At 34.9% G+C, this 21,220-nt stretch overlaps 1 protein-coding gene across 5 annotated transcripts in view; it reads left to right on the top strand.

The window, feature by feature from the left end:
* The window catches only part of CCDC88A (coiled-coil domain containing 88A), a 146,875-nt gene that overhangs the window by 34,525 nt on the left and 91,130 nt on the right, over positions 1-21,220 (top strand). For all 5 annotated transcript variants that reach the window (XM_047068126.1, XM_047068127.1, XM_047068125.1 and 2 more), the window contains exons 3-5: positions 2,789-2,897; positions 16,747-16,816; positions 18,779-18,837. In XM_047068126.1, coding sequence (XP_046924082.1) covers positions 2,789-2,897; positions 16,747-16,816; positions 18,779-18,837 — 238 coding nt within the window. The remainder of the gene's footprint in view (positions 1-2,788; positions 2,898-16,746; positions 16,817-18,778; positions 18,838-21,220) is intronic.

The following is a 21,220-nucleotide window of genomic DNA, read 5'->3' as shown; positions in this document are numbered from 1 at the left end:
ATCTAAAAGATATAGGAGTGCTGATTTATAGGGGGCACATGTACCCCAATGTTTATAGCAGCCCTGTCAACAATAGCCAAATGATGGAAAGAACCCAAATGTCCATCAACTGATGAATGGATAAAGAAGATGTGGTTTATATATACAATGGAATACTACTTGGCAATGAAAAAGAATGAAATCTTGCCGTTTGTAACAATGTGGATGGAACTAGAGGGTATTTAATACTACGTGCAATAAGTCAGTCAGAGAAAGACAGATACCATATGTTTTCATTCATATGTGGAATTTGAGAAACTTTACAGAAGACCATTGAGGAAGGGAAAGAAAAAAAAATAGTTACCGAGAGGGAGGCAAACCATAAGAAACTCTTAAATGCAGAGGGCAAACAGAAGGTTGATGGGGGCGGGGGAAATGGGTGATGGGCATTGAGGAGGGCAATTGTTGGGATGAGCCCTGGGTGTTGTATGTAAGTGATGAATCATGGGAATCTACTCCCAAAGCCAAGAGCACACTGTATACACTGTGTGTTAGCTAACTTGACAATAAGTTATATAAAAAAATAAAGAGATGTGTAAAAATAGTAAAACAATGCTATTCTCATTAATTTTTTGTTTGATATTTTTAAGTGTGAAATTTATTATTTTTAAAAATGACTTAATAAGTAACCGTGATATCTTCTCAGTTTTAATTTCTGTTACAGTAAATATAGCCCATGAAAACAAAAGTTGTTTGGAGCCTAAAAGTTTGAGAATTACCAAAATATAGCACCGTAGAGTCTAATCTGTCTGGGGAAGGAATTGAAGGCATTAGGATTGTAATGGACTGAGTACAAAAGGGAAGGATTAAGGAATGAGAGGTTTCTATTCAGTTCCTATTCTCTGTTGTATAGCTATCAATTTCTTCTCTGCATTCTTGTGTGGAGGTACTGCATTTAAAGTCATAATCATAGGATAGTACTCTGTCCCAATAACTGCTTAGGTTCCTGCTTTATGATATGCATTCAGCCCTTGCATAGGGAGTCCTGATTTATTGTCTGCCATTTCACTTTGCAATGTCTTTATCCAGCCTGACCTCTTTGCCCTAATGAGGAACTAGCTCTTACCTGCTTATGTTCTGGCATGGATTTACTCTTCTGTTCTAGTGCAACCACTTGAATTTCCTATTCTTAAAAAGAATATAAGTATTTGTCTGTTTGTCTTATTACACTTAGCATAACACCCTCAAGGTCCATTTGACTGTTGCAGGTGGCAGAATTTCTTTTCTCATGGATGAGTAATAATTTTAATACATATATAAGGTGTGTGTATCTCATCTTCTTTATGCATTTATCTGTTGATGGACAGTTTGTTTTCCTGTGTTGGCTATTGTAAATAATACTGCAGTGAACATGCAGATATCTTTTTGAGATTCTGTTTTCATTTCCTTTGGCATATATATTGAGAAGTGGAGTTGCTGATTATATGGTAGTTCTGTTTTTAATTTTTCATGAACCTCCATGGTGGTTGCAACAATTTACATTCCTAACAACAGTGCACGAGAGTTCCCTTTCTTCCACATCCTTGCCAAAACATTTGTTATCACTTACATTTTTGATGTAACCATTTTAACAGACATGAGGTGATTCTTAATTATGGTTTTGATTTGTGTTTTTTTGATTACTGATGTTGAGTACCTTTTCATGTACCTATTAGCCATTTGTAGGTCTTTTTTAGAAAAAATGTCTATTCAGTTCCTCTGCCCATTTTAAAATCAGATTGTTTCATTTTTTGTTGTTGTATGAGCTTTTTATGTATTTTGAATATTAACCCCCCTTATCAGATATATGATTTGAAAAATACTTTCTCCCATTCCATAAGTTGACTTTTCATTTCGTTGATGGTTTCCTTTGCTGTGCAGAAGCTTTTTGGTTTTATATAGTCACACTTGTGTATTTTAACTTGTATTGCCTTTTTTTTGGTTGTGATTGAATTTCTCATTCTTAACCATGGTCTAACTTTTTTTTTTTTTTCTGTTTCTGCTACTTCAGAATCCTTCAACCATTTGCTTTCATTGAATCTGTATAGTTTACCTAAGATTAAAGTATTAACCTGTGTCATAACTGCATTCTTTAACTTCTGTGGAACAGTGGCTGCTCACATATAGTCCCCATTATCTATTGAGGAGATACACCATTTCTTGGTTATTAGCTCATATTTTATAATCTTGATTTATTTATTTTTTATTTAAGAATTTTTTTAATATTTGTTTATTTTTGAGAGACACAGAGAGAGAGAGAGAGACAGAGCATGAGCGGGGAAGGGACAGAAAGAGTGGGAGACAAAGATTTCTAAGCAGGCCCCAGCCTCTGAGCTGTCAGCACAGAGCCTGATGCAGGTCTCAGACTCATGCACTGTGAGATCATGACCTGAGCCAAAGTTGGATGCTTAACTGACTGAGCCACCCAGGCATCCTACAGTCTTGATTTAAATAGATGTATTTTGGGTGATGGAAATAAATATATTTGAAAGAAAGAAGAGGTTATTCATCCCAGGAAGATGGGGAAACAAAATGAGAATGAAGAGAAATATGTAACTTATGTTTCAAATTTATTTTGCCATTGTCTTAGAAATATCAGATGCATTTATATTAATTAGAAGCACAGAACACATCATCTGTCCTTTGGGTCATCTCTGTTAATTCAGATGGATACACATTTTTTAATGTGGTTATTTTCAGTCACCTATAGGTTGATACATGTATTTGAGTATAATTTTAGTTTAAAGCATTTTTTTAAAATTTCTTACAGCAATCCTAAATCGGAGAGTCAGAGAGTAAATAAAAAGGTCAACAATGATGCATCACTTAGAATTCATAATCTATCCATTTTGGTGAGACAGATAAAATTTTATTACCAGGTAAGTGGTCCTTTTTCTTCATTTAGTATTATAATTAATGTTTATGTATTCATATTTTTTGTATAATAACAAAAGGTATTATTTACCTAGAATATACTAAATGCTAATTATTATGTGTCAGATACTGGTTTATTTGCTGGAGATAGAGTAGAATTGATATAATCCATTTCTTACGCAATATTAAAGATACAAGCAAACACTTCATATTACCTAATTTTAAAAATAATTATTGTACTTTATGAAATTTTAAAACCAGTTCCCAGTTTCTGAGAGCTTGCATAGTGCAACACTTTGTTAGGCTACTTGAATTATGCCTTTGAAAAGTGTACTTTTTATTGTCCTTGTTTAAACTTAAATTAGATGCATAGTTCGTGGTTTAAATATGAGCATTTTCCAGGCTATCAGGACACCTCTACAAATCACCATAGGTGCATTACACAAATTTTGGTATGTTGTATTCTTTAAAATATTTATTTTTTGCATTTTCTCGTTTTGTGATTTCTTTTTCCACTTGAGGTATTTAGAAATATGCCTTTAGATTTCTGAACATAGGGTATTTTTCAAGCACTCTTTTTTGGTTTTGATTTTTGGTCAAAGAAAATGGCTTTTGTGATACTGATTCTTTGACATTTGTTAATAATTACTTGGCTTGGCCTATTATGTTGTCACATTTTATTAAAGTTTGATGTGTGCTTCAGAAAGATAGGTATTCTCCAGTTTTTTGGGGGCAGAGTCAGAGCAAGCTTGTTTGTTAATTGCATTTTTCAAACTTCCATAGCCTGATTAATTTTGTCTCTTGATCTATCAGTTATTGAGAAAGATGAGTTGGAATCTCTTATTATGATGATAGATGTGTCAAGTTTTCCTTTATACAGTTGAAAGCTCTATGATTGAATGCAAATGAGTTTTAAATGTTTAAATTATTATGGCGAATTGTACCATTTATAAGTGTTTCCTCATATTTTTTTCTACTGGTGTAAATGTTTTTTATCCTACTTCTTTTTTTTTTATAGGCCACTCTTGAAATTACACCTTCCATTCTTACCTAGCAAAAAAAAGGCCAAAATTACTTGGTATTTTTACTCTTTTATGTAATAGTTCCATGATGTTAGAGTGCTTTAACTCCATTTATTTCCCTTTATGATCTTTAAGCTGTTCTTGTCTTGTGTTTTCTTTTTTAAAAACCCCATAAATTAGATACTGAAAGTATTAAAACCCCATAAATTTAAAAACCCCATAAATTAGATACTGAAAGTAGTGTTAAATAAATAGATTCAGTGTTCCTTTAGATCAAACTATGTGTTTTCCTCCCGCCCCCCCCCCCCAACAAGGTTTTCTTTTGTACCTCAGAATTCTATTTGGTATTATTTTCTTACTGAAGTATATCTTTAAATATTTATTTAAAGAGGGCTTGTTGATGGTAAAGTTTCTCAATGTTTTATTTGTCCAAGAATGCCTTTATTTTACCCTTGTTCTTGAAAGATCATTTTATTGGGTATGCAATTCTTTAACAATTACTTTTCTCTCAGTGTTTTACAGATTTTATTCTTCTATCTCGGGATTCCTTTCAGTTCTAGAGATGTCAGCTATTAGTCTAATTTTTGTTCCTAGGTTAAACTTTATCTCCTGGTTGCTAATATTGTCTATTCTCATGTCTCTTTCCTTTTATATTAGCCTGATATCCTTCAGGTATTTCTGTTACATGTTTATTAGTTTCTTACTCTATCCCCCATGTTCATTAAACTTTCTTTTACCTTATCAGTCTTGTACTGTATTCTGAGTATTTTTTTCAGGACTATCTCTCCAGTTTGCTAATTTTGCCTTTCATATGTGTCAGATGTTCTGTTTAACCCACTGATTAACTTTCGATTCAGTAATTACATCCTTCCTTTGTAGAAGTTCTGTTTGATTCTTTATATCTTTGCCTTTTCATGTTGTTATTAATAATTCTTTTAATTCCTTTATTTCTTCAGAAATTAAAAAAATTTTTCTATTTTAGATTTTATGCCTGATAATTCCAAAATCTGAAGTCAGATCCGTGGGGATCTGAACCTGCATTTTGTTTTCAGTTTGCTGTTTGTTACGGTGGTGGTGGCAGCAGGGGCAATGGTGTGTGTGTGTGTGTGTGTGTGTGTGTGTGTGTGTGTGTGTGTGTGTAATTGTGACCTTATTTTGGGTGGGAGGGGATTTGTCTGTGGGAATACTTTGTGTCTGGGCCAAAGATGTATTGCTCCAGAGAGAATTTGTTTTATTTGTGCAACAATCCCAGAACCATTTCATTTTAAGCACCTCTATACTTAGAAGCAATACTTGTATACTATACAAAACTAGAAAAGATGACAAAATACAAACATACTTCTAATGCCTGGAGAGTACCTCTGTTAGTGCCTGAATATGTGGATTTCTGAATCTCTTTCTCTGCATTTGTGTGTATGTAAATTATGTGTTTACATTTTTTTTTTTAAGCTGGTGCTACATTATTGCAAATCCTTAGGGAAATAACCCTCCTCAGTCTCTACCAAAGGCCAAGAAAAACAGCTTCTTTCTTGTCTTCCTTTGTAGGGTTCAGGTTTTTGTTTTGTTTTATCTTTTAACTGAGGATTATCTTTTTATTTTCTTTTGAGCTCAGTCATTTTAAAAGAAATTTTTAAAAATTATCTACCATTTTTGGATTCCTTCCTTCCTTTCTAATATCTAGTACTCCTTGTCAGAAATAAGTCTGTGCTAGATTTTTTATAAACTTTTGTTTATTATTTGCCAATATTCCAGCTGTCATTTTCCTTCAGTTGATATGAGTAAGTTAGGTTTTATGATACATCTGTTTTGTCTTTTAATGTTGTTTGATATCAGTATTTTCAGATATGAAACAAATGACTAGATTAAGTGATACAGTGGCTTATTTTGACAGTCTTCAGTTTTGTTCTTTAAAACAATGCTGTGGGGCACCTGGGTGGCTCAGTTGGTTAAGCGTCTGACTTCAGCTCAGGTTATGATCTCACGGTCTGTGAGTTCGAGCCCTGCATCGGGCTCTGTGCTGGCAGCTCAGAGCCTGGAGCCTGCTTCTCATTCTGTGTCTCCCTCTCTCTCTGCCTCTCCCCAACTCATCCTCTCTCTCTCAAAAATAAATAAAACTTGAAAAAAAATTAAAAAAAAACAATGCTGGATTTTTGGTTTTACACTATCTTTAGAGAGATGGAAGTTTGCCTTGAAACTTTCAATGAGACTCCTTGGAAGGCAAAGGGATTTCTGCATCAGAATCTTAAATCCGTTGTCAGTGCAACCTAATTCTGTATTGTATACCACTGCTTTTATTTTCTAAACAGCTTTATTTAGATGTACTTCATATACCGTATAATTAACCCATTAAAAATGTCCAATTCAGAGGTTTTTAGTATATTTAGAATAACCAATTTTAGAATAGCTTTGTCACTCCAGAAAGACACCCTATATCTAAAAGCAGTTACTCCTATTTTCCCTGTCCTGCACACACATTTACCACTACCACCACCACCACTCCAGCATTAGGCAGTTGCTAAAATCTATTTTTGTCTCTGTATATTTGCCTGTTCTGGACATTTCATAAAAATGGAATTGTACACTATGTGGTCTTTTGTTACTGACTTCTTTTACCTAGCATAATGATTTCAAGGTTCATTCATGTTGTAGCATGAAGTAGTATTTCTTTTTTATTAAACTACTGCTGTCTTGTTCTTTGTCTTCCTCCTGCCTAAAGCTAAGTGTTGAAATTACCTTTTTATTAATCATGTTAATCTAACGATGTTGTAGTCACCAAGAAATTTGGGAAGGATAGAATTGTGGAATCCATCAGTTCAATAGTTTAAATAAGTGGTCCTCAATGGAGGGTGCTTTTATGCCCCAGGGGACATTTGGCAGTGATTAGAGACATTTTTGGTTCTTACACCTAGGAATACTACTAGTGTTTAGTGGGTAGAAGCCAGGAATACAGCTAAGTGTCTTAGAGTGCGCAGCACAGTTTCCCAAAACTAAGAATTATCCAGCCCAAAATGTTAATAGTGCCAGAATTGAAAAGCCCAAATGTTTATCATGCCTGGTGATTTTATTATTAGTATTTTGACTTGTGTTGAGTTGACACCATTTTTTTTAGACACATCTGTAATATTTCATTAACATTTGCTGGATGACCACTTACATATTCTTTTCTTTTTATTAATCTGTTTGAATACCAATGGACTAACTTAGGGTTAGACATGAATGAATATCTTAACATTTTGTCAGTGTTGTTTCAGATACTTAAAACACAAAATATTACTGAAGATTGAAATTCTTGTATTACTCCCTTGTGTTTTTCCTGTAGAGCCAGGTTACCAAACTATTTCTGCCATCAACCCAGTGCTTCATATTCTTAGATAAAATGTTTCCAAGACACTTCTAAACTTTTTTTTAAATGCTTATTTACCTTGAGAAAGAGATGGAGAGCAAGCAGGGAAGGGGCAGAGAGAGAGGGAGACAGAATCCCAAACTCCATGCTCTCAGCGCAGAGCCTGATGCGGGGCTTGATCCCATGATCCATAAGATCATGTCCTGAACCAAGATCAGGAGTTGGACACTTAACTGACAGAGCCACCCAGGCGCCCCCAGGACAGTTCTAAAGTATCTTCAGGAATAGATCAACTGTCTTATTTACACAATTAATTGATTTGCTAATTTTTTTTCCTCATATATGTAACCAAGACACACATGGCCTGGTTTAATATAAGACAGATTTCAAGTTAAAGTCTAAATCAGTGCAGTTTTTGTCACCTGTTAAATTACCTGTCTTTTGGAAAAATCAAAATTTTCCCTGAAATCTATTAAAACTACTAAAAATATTTATTTATATCTCATATGCTCCTCAGAAAAAGTATTGAGGTAAAATATTGTCACATTATGATGGGTCTGTTTCACAAAAGGAAAATGAATTTGGGTATGCTAAAATTCATAAATGTGTGTCTCCAAAATTTTTTTAATGGGTTGGTAGGAATCAGGGTCATCTTGTAGAAATGGTTCCCAGGGAGAAAAGAAGATTGACAGAATACCCTGAAATGATTATTAGTGGAAGGAATTATTTCATTGAATCTTTTTAGTAATGATAGGTAAACTTAAGTGTCAGTATTACTCCTTTTTTTCATTTTAATGATTTGGAATATGTACAAGCTCAGTAAGAATTACAATGTCATTCAGATTTCCTCTCTTTTCTGCTACGTGTTATTGAATGCTAAGGCATTGGGGCTACAGTGGTGAACACAACAAACCATGTCCCTCATCTCATGGAACTTAGCGGTTTTATTAGAGGGATAATAGACAAGTAAATGACTAAATAAAATACTTTTGATTGTGATAAATAAGTACAATGAGGGAGTAATAATAAGAGGTCTTGAGAGAAATAACTGGTGAGAATAGATTGTGAGAAGTTCATTGAACATGCACTTCTTTTTTTTTTAATTTTTTTTTTCAACGTTTATTTATTTTTGGGACAGAGAGAGACAGAGCATGAACGGGCGAGGGGCAGAGAGAGAGGGAGACACAGAATCAGAAACAGGCTCCAGGCTCTGAGCCATCAGCCCAGAGCCCGACGCGGGGCTCGAACTCACGGACCACGAGATCGTGACCTGGCTGAAGTCGGACGCTTAACCGACTGCGCCACCCAGGCGCCCCTGAACATGCACTTCTTCATGTTTAGTGGCAGTTAGACCTTTTCAGATAATCACTTGATCCATATATGGCAAGTATTTTTGTCTTGCAAATAAATATTTGAAATTTTCAAGTCAGAAATAAGTAAGCTATAACTATCATGTAAAATTACCTAGGCTCTTTGAATTTTTAAAAAAGCATTATTTTTATTCCTGTGAATGAATAGTGAACTTGATTATCAGAGACACAGTTTGCTAGTAAAATATTAGTCCATTTTTATAATTCTTTCAGCAGCAGTGTTTGTCTTGACTACTGTGCCTGCAGTTTAAATAAGTACTGAATGAAGCAAGGTGGTTCCTCAACTACCACTAAAATAATAAGCTGAATCATTTGAGGCTCAGAAAAAAAAGAATACTATTAGGAAATTTAAATTTATTGGGACGTTTTTGTATGGTTAATGTCATTAATACTAAAAAGAAATGGTCTGGTACCATTAATCTAGTTGCCAGAGAAAGGTGGTACTTATTAAGGTTTTTGTTTAATATGTGTTATAATAGCCAATATTTGGATTATTAATAAAATATAGTAGCCAAGGAATGAGACTCTGTTTTTTATACAACACATACTTGATATCGTATTTTTGACATTTTGGTCAGATGTTCTTCCCTTTTTTTTAAACAAGTTAAAAAAACTTTTTTGTTAATGTTTATTTATTTTGGAGAGAGAGACACAGAGCATGAGCGGGGGAGGGGCAGAAAGAGGGAGACACAGAATTTACATCAGGCTCCAGGCTCCAAGCTGTCAGCATAGAGCCGATGCGGGGCTCGAACCCACAAACTGCAAGATCATGACGTGAGCCAAAGTCGGCCACCCAACAGCTAAGCCACCAAGGTGCCCGAAATGTTCTTTCCTTTTAATGCCATTCATTTACTTTTTTTTTATAGGCTACTAAAATGTAAAATGTCTTAATTCTTTTCACTAGTAACACAGATAAAAGTATAAATACAAATATTATAAATGTAATTATGTTTGAATTTTTAAAATGGATTGTGTCTTATTTTTTAAATATTTTTTATGTTTATTCATTAAAAATATTTTTTTTAATGTTTTATTTATTTTTGACAGACAGAGCATGAGCGGGCGAGGGGCAGAGAGAGAGGGAGACACAGAATCTGAAGCAGGCTCCAGCCTCTGAGCTGTCAGCACAGAGCCTGACACAGGGCTTGAACCCATGAACTGTGAAATCATGACCTGAGCCAAAGTCAGACACTTAACTGACTGAGCTACCTAGGTGCCCCTATATCATCAGTCTTAGAGAAGAGACTCTTATATTTTAGAAATCTTTGAAACTTATGTTTAGTACTATAGTAATGTGCAGTTTTAGTAACAGCATTTTGCTCAGTGTGTAATTCAGGAAAGGGATATGAGCCCAGACCTTTGCCAGAAGTATTGTTTAACTTCTTATTGTGAAAGTAGTTTCTGGATAACTTCTAGGAAGAAGGAGAAGCCTAGTTTAAGTTATCTTTTTTTTCTTAAATGAGCTTAGATACATTTTTAAAGTTTATTTATTTTGAGAAAGAGTATGCACAAGCACAAGTGGGGTGGGGAAGAGAGAGAGGAAGAGAGAGCCCTAAGCAGGCTCAGTGCTGTTAGTACAGAGCCCCACGTTGGGCTCAATCTCACAAAACACGAGATCATGACCTGGACTGAAATCAAGAGTCGGACACTTAACTGACGGAACCACCCAGGTACCCCGTAGTTCAAGTTATCTTTAAAGATTAACTAAATACTGTCTGTGTTGGCACAAATATGAAATAGCCTTTCTTACAGTGTTTTAGCAATATGAACTTTAATTCACAGAAGCTTGTGTGTATATCAATAAAGCTTTTAGATGGTCAAGTAAAAATGTAGTTAATATACCACTTTTTATAGAAAAACTGTAAGTCAACAAAAAGTACTAGGAATAAAATTACTTGTACCTATCAGAGCACCTTTACTGTTATTTTCCTTTTAATGTAATCTCTGACAGTTTTCTTTTTTTCTTTTAATTTTCTTTTTTATTTTTTAAAATTTGTATCCAAATTAGTTAGCATATAGTGCAACAGTGATTTCAGGAGTAGATTCCTTAGTGCCCCTTACCCATTTACCCCATCCTCCCTCCCACAGCCCCTCCAGTAACCCCCAGTTTGTTCTCCATATTTATGAGTCTCTTCTGTTTTGTCCCCCTCCGTGTTTTTATATTATTTTTGTTTCCCTTCCCTTAAGTTCATCTCTTTTGTCTCTTAAAGTCCTCATATGAGTGAAGTCATATGATTTTTGTCTTTCTCTGACTAATTTCACTTAGCATAATACCCTCCAGTTCCATCCACGTAGTTGCAAATTTTGCCAGTTCATTCTTGTTTGGTCTTTTTCTTTTTATTAAGTATTGGTGTTCTCCAGGCTGTTTTCATACCAGGATAGAATTTCTCCCTGTTCTGTGAAACAACACAATCTCCAGTATGCCGTCTCATTCCCTGCTTTATTTTTATACTTAGCACTTATCATCAAAATCACTTACTTATTTTCTGTCTACCCCATGAGAGCACAGATTTTTGTTTACTGCTGTATTTCCATTTTCTAGAACAATGTCTGGCAGATAATAAACACACAGTAAATATTTGTTGAATGAATAACTGCTCTGGTTTTCTCAATTCTTTCAGTTATATTGCTAAAATTCTTTCTCTATACATTTTTTATGTTTCTTACCACTTTTTTAAAAAAAAATTCACATTTATTTATTTTTGAGAGACAGAGCATGAGTGAGGGAGGGAGAGAGAGAGGGAGACACAGAATCTGAAACAGGCTCCAGGTTCTGAGCTGTCAGCACAGAGCCCAATATGGGGCCCAAACCCATGAACCATAAGATCATGACCTGAGCCGAAGTCAGACAGTTAACCAACTGAGCCACCCAGGTGCCCCTTTTCTTGCCACTTTTCTAACAAAGTGAAGTATCTTCACTAATTCATATACGTATGTATTATCATCCTTAACTCTTCAATTAATCTGTTCCTCCTACTTAAAGTCATATTTATCTTGGGCTCAAATATGTATTATTTTTCCATTTCTTTAGCACCTTAATAATGAACATCTTTAGAACTAGGTGATGTCTGGGAAATCTGGGGATGATATTTAATAGAGTTTCAACAATAGCAATCAGGTTTTTTTAGTCTCTGATATCTTTTATGTTTTGTTTATTTTTCAGTGTTACTTGTAAGATTAGAATAGGGAAATAGGAATTTTTACAAATCTTCTGGATGCATAGAGCCAAATAGAGGTTTTAGAATAATTGGATTTTTAAAATTTGTGTAGTTTTTAGCTGCCTTGCCTAATATTATCACTTTCAGACATAACTAAATTAATACTTGGAAGTAACGTAAAAGATAGATTTTTTCCCATTAACTAGTATTTCATAACGACCACTAAAAAAAAAAACTTTATACTTTTGTTTTATTTCCTGCCCTTCCCAACAGAAGTCACATACACAGTAAGTCATGGAGCTGACATTTAAGCCTAGACATTCAGATTGTACTCTACCAGAGTATGCTGTACTAGGTATCAGATTCTGCTACACTAAAGTACATTTTCAGACACATGGAGTTAAGTTTGAATATAGCAGTTTTTTGTAGCAATTGCATCATCGAACTACTAGAGTTACATAGCATAAAAGTCAAACACATTAGGTTATTGATGATACCATACAGTGAAAGGATCAATGAGATTGCTTTTATCTTTTTGAACAGACGGAGTTACGATGAGGCATGGGATAACAGAGTAGGCAGGAGTGGGGAGCCAGCTGAGGAAGAGGGTGGAGGAGTGAGGTTGTGGACGTATTGAAGATTACTATTGGTCTGGACAGTTTCCTTATAACATTATACCAACATGGAATGTTACATGGCAAAACAATATAATAAATTACCTTGAAAATCTAAGTTGATGTTTTCTGGTATGATTTATCAGTTTTCACGCATGTTATCCCAAAACAAGTGGTATAAATGAGAATTATCCTTTATCTTAAAACTGAGGTAAAGGTTTTTTCCTAATAATTCAGGATCTCTTAAAATTTAATACCTCTTTAATAATACTGAATTTGAATGTTCTTTGTTCTTAGACTATCTCTGCTAAATGGGATAGAGACAGAACAGTGATTGCTTTTTTTTATGCATCTCATATTTATGATTTCTTTTAAATATATGTACAGGTAGTCTTTTTTTTTTTAATGTTTATTATTTACTTTTGAGAGAGACAGAGCATGAGTGGGGGATGGGCAGAGAAAGGGAGACAGAATCCGAAGCAGGCTCCAGGCTCTGAGCTGTTAGCACAGACCCCAGTGTGGGACTTGAACCCATGATCTGTGAGAATATGACCTGAGCTGAAGTCGGACGCTCAACTGACTGAGCCCCCCAGGCGCCCCTGTGGGAAATAAATTTCTTTACAACATTCAGCCATCTCCAGGAATATGGCCACCTCCCCAGTTATTCAAGGCTTCATCGTGGATTGAAGAGGCAGAGGAGAGAATAGGTGAATTAGAAGATAAAATTATGGAAAAAGAGGAAGCTGAGAAAAAGATAAAAAAATCCAGGAGTACCAGGGGAGAATTAGAGAACTAAGTGATGCAATCAAACAGAACAATATCTGTATCATAGGAATTCCAGAAAAAGAAGAAGAGAGAGAAAGGGGCTGAAGGTGTACTTGAACAAATCATAGCTGAGAACTTCCCTGATCTGGGGAAGGAAACAGGCATTGAAATCCAAGAGGCACAGAGAACTCCCTTCAGACATAACTTGAATTGATCTTCTGCATGACATATCATAATGAAACTGGCAAAACACAAGGATAAAGAGAGAATTCTGAAAGCACCTAGGGATAGATGGGCCTTAACGTACAAAGGTAGACCCATAAGGGTAGTAGCAGACCTGTCTACTGAAACTTGGCAGGCCAGAAAGGAATGGCAGGAAATCTTCAATGTGATGAACAGAAAAAATACGCAGCCAAGAATCCTTTATCCAGCAAGTCTGTCATTCAGAATAGAAGGAGAGATAAAGGTTTTCCCAAACAAAGAAAAACTGGAGGAATTCGTCCACTAAACCAGCCCTACAAGAGATCCTAAGGGGGATTCTGTGAGTGAAATGTTGCAAGGACCACAAAGTACCAGAGACACCACTACAAGCCTGAAACCTACAGATATCACAATGACTCTAAATCCATATCTTTCAATAATAACACTGAATGTAAATGGACTAATTGCTCCAACCAAAAGACATAAGGTATCAGAATGGATAAAAAAACAAGACCCATCTATTTGCTGTCTACAAGAGATTCATTTTAGACCTGAGGATGCCTTCAGATTGAAAGTGAGGGGATGGAGAACTGTCTATCATGCTATTGGAAATGAAAAGAAAGCTGGAGTAGCCATACTTATATCAGACTAACTAGACTTTAAATTAAAGGTTGTAACAAGAGATGAAGAAGGGCATTATATAATAATTACAGGGTGTATACATCAGGAAGAGCTAACAATTATAAATGTCTATGCACCAAATTTGGGATCCCCCAAATATATAAAACAGTTAATCACAAACATAAGCAACCTTACTGATAAGAATTGATAAGTCTCCAGGGGCGCCTGGGTGGCGCAGTCGGTTAAGCGTCCGACTTCAGCCAGGTCACGATCTCGCGGTCCGTGAGTTCGAGCCCCGCGTCAGGCTCTGGGCTGATGGCTCAGAGCCTGGAGCCTGCTTCCGATTCTGTGTCTCCCTCTCTCTCTGCCCCTCCCCCGTTCATGCTCTGTCTCTCTCTGTCCCAAAAATAAATAAATGTTGAAAAAAAAAAAAAAAAAGGATAAGTCTCCTGGTAATTGCAGGAGACTTTAATACTTCACTTACAACAATGGATAGAATATCTAGACAGAGAATAAATAAAGAAACAAGGGCCCTGAATGATATATTGGATCAGATGGACTTGACAGATATATTTAGAACTCTACATCCCACAGCAACAGAATATACTTTCTTCTTGAGTGCACATGGAGCATTCTCCAAGATCACATACTGGGTCACAAAACAGCCCTTACGTAGTATAAAAGAATTGAGATCATGCCATGCACACTTTCAGACCACAATGCTATGAAACTTGAAATCAAGCACAGGAAAAAGTCTGGAAAACCTCCAAAAGCATGAAGGTTAAAGAACATCCTACTAAAGAATGAATGGGTCAACTAGGCAATTAGAGAAGAAATTAAAAAGTATATGGAGACAAATGAAAATGAAAATACAACAGTATGTCCATGTAGTCTTGATAATTTTGCTTCAAGGCAAGGAAACAAAGAATGATTCTTTAGGTCCATTTAGCTGTTACATACTTAGCTAATAGCATATTCTGTCCTGAGGTAACTTGCTTTGAACTGGAAATTTTATTTATTAAATAACCAGACTCAGTCTTTGGAGTAAGTGATTTTAGCACTTCTTGACACTTACTCTTAATTATTTATCTGACATGATACACATACTGAGTGTATACTTTTTCTTTAAATGTGTGCATGTTTTGGGGCACCTGGGTGGCTCAGTCATGCATCCAGCTTCAGCATAGGTCATGATCTCATAGTTCTGGGTTTGAGCCCCGTGTTGGGTTCTGCACTGACAGGAAGGAACTTGTTTGGGATTCTCTCTCTGCCCTTCACCCACTCACGTGTATGTTCGTGCTATCTCTCTCTCAAAAATAAATAAACATTAAAAAAAATAACCTGTATCCATGTTTTGGTAATAGTTTTTTAAAGAGCCACTATATGTAACACTGAAGAAAATGTTTTGAGTCTTTCTAATACATACCTATAAGGAATTATAGATAAAAGATGAATTCTAATGAACCTCTGGTACATGTTACACACTGGGTATGGGAAAATGCTTTATGGGATCTAGAATTACACATCTTTAAAAAGCAATACAAGTTAAATTTTCATGATATTTGCTCCCTCATCATAGTATTAAGTAAAGAGTGATTCAGAAAGAATTAAACACTTTTAAAAATGTATTCCTCAGTAACTGGTTATGTCTGAATATATAGTGAAAGCCAAATTATAAGGACATTCACAATTGTTTGTATAATTTTGCATAGATTGAGCAATATCACGGGACAGCATTGAGCAATATCACGGGACACCTGTCATCCTGTAGTCTTAATTCATTGCAGACCCTTTGTAGCATGTCATTATTAGTGATAGTAATGACAGACGCATTGTGTTCCTTCATCTCCTCAAAACAAGGATAATAAAAATGGAAGATGCATAGTTGATGTATTAACTAAAATGAGTAATTTGAAAGCATTCAATTCTTCTGAATCATCCCGTAGTATCAGAATGTGTATATATTCTTGTCACGGACAATTTGAGAGAAATTGAACTAAAACATCTATTGTAGATAGAGGGGAGAAATAATGATTCACTGAGGAAGAGCTCACTTGCATGAAATGATCTTAAGACACAATTTTTAATGAAATAACTAGTGTCCTTAATTTTTTTAATGTTTATTTGTTTTTGAGAAAGAGAGAGACTGAGCATGAGTGGGGGAGGGGCAAAGAGAGAGGGAGACACAGAATCCGAAGCAGGCTCCAGCCTCTGAGCTGTCAGCACAGAGCCTGACATGGGGCTCAAACTCAAAAACCGTGAGATCATGACCTGAGTGGAAGTCGGACATTCAACTGACTGAGCCACCCAGGCGCTCCATAATTTCCTTAATTTTAATAGAGGTTTTTAATTCCCTTAAAGAGAAGTAACAAAAGACCAAAAAGAGTAATCATGCTTGATCTTTTATTGAGGAATATTATTTAATCATCTTTAAATCATCATCTAATACCTAAAACTCAGATTTCCAAATAGTCAATATTAGACCTGTTCACTTGGACACTTATTTTGTAGATATTTGATATATTATTAAGTCTGGCTGATACTATAATTTTAGTTACTTAATTCATTAACTTAAAGTTACAAAAAGTTTAAGATCTTAGATGTCTTTTTAAAACCTTCGGTAAGTTTTTTCACCTTTTTGAAAGCTTTTTATTTGCAGTATAGCATATCCACACAGAAGTGCACAAATCATAAGTTACAGCTTATTGACTAATTAATCAGCATTACCTGTATAACAACCATTGGGGTATCTTTTTACAGGAGACTTTGCAGCAATTGATCATGATGTCATTGCCAAATGTCTTAATCATTGGCAAAAATCCTTTTTCTGGTAAGTATTAAAATTAGCATAATGTGATAGTCTTAACTTTGCGTAATGCTATAATGCTTATCAAGATCTTGCTTATTTATATGGATACAATGGCTCTAGGTAAAATCAGAGGTGATATTCCGTTTTATAAAGAGGCAATAAGCTTAGAATATTTGTAATGTGTAGGACGGAACAGACATTCATTTTACGTTAAGGCCAGTGTTGTTTTAACTCTACCACATTGATACTTTCCTGTAATTATTTTTAGTATCTCATTATAAACAATATAGAACATGATTAAAGGAACATAACCTTAGAAAAGAAGTGATTTTGAAATAATTTCTAGGTTTGTATTCATACATCTGCTCTCATTGCCAGAGCTGTTTGAATCTTAAGATTTTAGTGATTGATGTTGTAGTTTAAATTAAACTACTTCTAAATAGAAAGATGAGAAGCAGTTTTCTTAGGTCATTTAAATTATTTTTGTCAGAAATTTCTGCCCTTTGCCAGGTTTTAAATGTGACCTGTTCAGAGTTTTAATTTTTGAACAACTAGGGAAATTAGCAACTACTAACAAATTCAACAATGGACTTACTTTTTCAGGCTGTCTGTAATCCAACTCCAAGTATATCTTCTCCAAACCCCACCCTCCATTCTCATTCAAAACACAAATAAAGCTGAAATAAAAACTAAAATCAAGCAGCTGCTTTTCCTGAGGAAATTACCACTTAGGTGAGGTGAATCAGTTTAGACGGTCTTTAGAGATATTCTGGGATGTTTGACTATACAAATTAAAAAATGAAAAAAATTATATGTGAAATGGAATTATTTTCAGTTTCACATGCATTTAGTAATTACCTACCAAATTATAAAGACCAGGAATATAAAGAAAATGGTCTGTACTTTGCAGAATCTTGTGTTTTGGTGAGAGATGCACAGATGACTGGGAAACCATGTAATAATTAATACAAAATAGAGCTCTGTAAAAGTATTAAGGCATGTGAAATATGGAGCCGTTATTCTTATAGTTGGCAGATAAGAGAGGGTTGGGGACCACTGGTGGCTGGTTTGGTCAGGGAAGACTACACAGAGATGTTAGAGTGGTGCCTAGGATCGTGATTAATAAGTAGCTCACTAGAGGGATGGTGTAGGGAAGAAAGACAAGCAGAGAGAGTAACAGAAGTGAAGGCAGAGGAGTGTAGATGTGTATATATTTGGGGAACGGTGATCAGGTGTGGCTAAGAAAATAGATTGTTTCCTGGAGAGTAGGAGGAAATGTTTGAAAAGAAGGTTTGGACTTTATTATGGACAGATTGGCCTGATGGTGAAATTCTGCCCAAAGAAGTGACTTTTTTTTTTTTTGTCAGATGTATATGTTTTGAGAAAATCTGAATTGAGTGCTGTTGCACAGCAAATGTACTATCCAGTTCTGTCACAGACCATTAATTTTATCCAGTTTATTATAAATGTTCATTTTTACCAGCCTGGCTATAACATTTAAGGTTTGGATTCTCATGAGTCTACACAGTGTAAAGCCATTTAAATTTTATAGGTAGATGGATCATATATGTGTTTTAGAAAGAGAACATTAATAGACCTAAAAAGAAGCCAGACCTATGAGGAACCATTTTGACTGAATTTATGGCATGCCCCTATATCAGCTGTTCTTCATTTGGTATACTGGTGTGGTATAATAATTTATGGAAAACTAGTGGATTTATAATTAGCACACTTTATTGGATAGAGCATTGAAATGCATTTTGTCTATACTGTAACCCTTCAAAATGGACATCCTTGGTCATTTCTTCTGCTGTTACCACACTGTGCACACAGAGCTGCTTTTTTGAATTCTTCACTATACTTGCAGACTTAATCCTTGGGTCAAGTTGCTGTGAATAGTAACTTAACAATGAATTCTACCAATGTAAGAAAGAGAGTGGAACTAAAGTGAAATGTAGTACTTAGCAATCATTTTTATTTCAGAACAAGGCACAGAAGAAGTTAAAAAGTTGCTTTTACTTTTACTGGGTTGTGCAGTTCAGGTAAGTTAAAATATTTCTTCATATTTTCATTTTAATAACTTCTTTATATATTTTTTCAGGCTGTAGTTTTTGAAAGACTTAAAGATGGGCTATTGCTTTTCAAAGTCTACATTAGGAACTTTTAAATAACTATAACCTAAGGACATTTGGAAGGAAAACACTCTGTTACTTCATTTCAAACTTTAGTTATATTATCAGCTAGCTGTATCATTTAAAAACTGTGTATATTTTTTTAATTCTGAGGCTTCTAGTGACCCCAGGTATTTCAAATTTTCTTAGAGGTACTCTTAAAAACTTCTCCCAAATATCCTTATGATTTATGTGTTTATGTATGTGTGCTACAGAAGAGAAAGGATTAGCAACAGAAAGAGGCAGAAATTATGAAAAACGTTATTTAGGAGTCTGGGTTATTATATTGCCCTTTTGATAACTGATTATAATAATAAGAGCAGGCTGTGGCTTATCGAAAGCCTACTTTCTTTCAGGTATGATTCTTTATATAGGTTTTCTTGTAATTTCTTTTTTCACACGAAGAGGTTGGTATTTAGGTCAGGTGATATGTAAGTTCCCCTAATGAAGACATTTGTGAGAGTAGGAAAAGAGAACTGTTAACAATTACGGTGGAACTGCATGTGTAAACTGGGACTGTACCTGACAAACCAAGATGGTTGCTCTAGATTCGTATTTCCAACAGGCCAGAGAGTTAAGATTAAACTCTTGTCTGACTTCAAAATGTATTTCTCTATGCTGATTTTTCCTTTAATCAGCCATTTTTTGGATGAGTGATTACAGTGTTAAACTATCTCAGTTATTTGTGGAATGAATTTATTTGTAAACAAATAAATATTGTGACCGTAAGTTTTTACATACATATGCCAGAAATTATATATCTGAGAGAGTGTGGTTTTTAGAGCTGATTGCTTGGGAGCTATATACTTACACATCGCATGTTATTTAAGTTTCATGCTGTGTAATATACAGGTGTTTACTTTATAATTGTCTAAATATTAAGCAAATACAGTGTTTATAGTCATTGCTATTCTAATTTGGTCGTCAGATCCTAAATTAGAAACACAGCCTTAATTATTTACAGCCTTAAATACTTTATTTGCTTTTAAAAATACCCACTACTCGGGCGCCTGGGTGGCTCAGTTGGGTAAGTGTCCGACTTCAGCTCAGGTCATGATCTCATGGTTTGTGAGTTCAAGCCCTGCATCGGGCTTTGTGCTGAGAGCTCAGGGCCTGGACCCTGCTTCGGATTCTGTGTCTCCCTTTCTCTCTGCCCCTCCCCTGCTTACACTCTGTGCATTCCTCTCTCAAAAATAAATAAACATTAAAAATTAAAAAAATAAAAAATAAAAAAAATACCCACTACTGATGAGCGTTATGTAAATTTAAGTAACATAGTGACAGCATAAATTTGGTTGTAACTCCTGGTTACTATTTGGTTATTGCTGGTTACTAAAATTGACAGGAGAAACAGAGCAGAACTAAGGACTTTTTATGAACAGTTTAGGGAAAGCCTAAATAAAATATTAAAGAAACCATTATTACCATTTGTAAAAGCAATAAAAAAATATTATAAAATCTAAGCTGCTAACCCCTACCCTATTTTCTATAATTCTCTCGTATCCTATATTTAAGATAGAATTTAGATTTCATCCTGTAGGTATTTGGGAGCTGCTGATGCTAATGACATCAAATGGGTAACAGAATCTCCCTGTCAGCCCCTTTAAGTTCCTGTATGAACAGTGTGAAATCTTTGTTGATACTGAAGAGCCAAAATGTACTTCAGGAGAAGAAACTGTTGACAAAGCTAAATAGCCAACAAGTATTGTTTAAACACTGTCTAAAACATAATCTGAATTACAGAAAATCTATTCCTGTGTAATTCAACAGGTTAAAAGTCTGACATTTAATGTTATAACTTGCATAAATATGTTTTTCCACATCAGGATTAGTTTTTTGTTATACTTGTGATTCATAGGTAGAAATAGCAAGTTAAAGTTTGCTGATATGATACTAAAGTTCAAGAATTGAGTGAGCCACAAGTTTTAAAAGATGCTATATTCATAAAAAGAAATAGAAATGGAAAGAAGCATAAGAAAATTGGAAAACATTAAGACTTTTTTATCTTCAGTTATACATAAATATAAACCACAGGAATAACTTTGAATACAAAGAAGACTTTTCAAGGCCAGGGCTTATATATTTTCATTATTGACTAATTAAACCAGTCCAGTTCCACAGGATCTTGTTCAGTGGGTAACAAATCTTCTAAACCAGTTCTGAGTATTAGCTAAAATTTTTATGGACACATAGCTCTGCATCTGAGCCATGAGATAGTTGAGAGAAGATTCCCAATTTCTTTCTTCAAAGACCA

Source organism: Lynx rufus, unplaced genomic scaffold, assembly GCF_022079265.1.
Source record: "Lynx rufus isolate CCGP_SWC_20201006 ecotype Redwood Valley unplaced genomic scaffold, mLynRuf1.p SCAF_8, whole genome shotgun sequence".
In the NCBI taxonomy this organism is placed as follows: Eukaryota; Metazoa; Chordata; class Mammalia; order Carnivora; family Felidae; genus Lynx; species Lynx rufus.
Note: the sequence above shows the minus strand (reverse complement) of the source record. Positions and strands in the feature narration are given on the sequence as shown.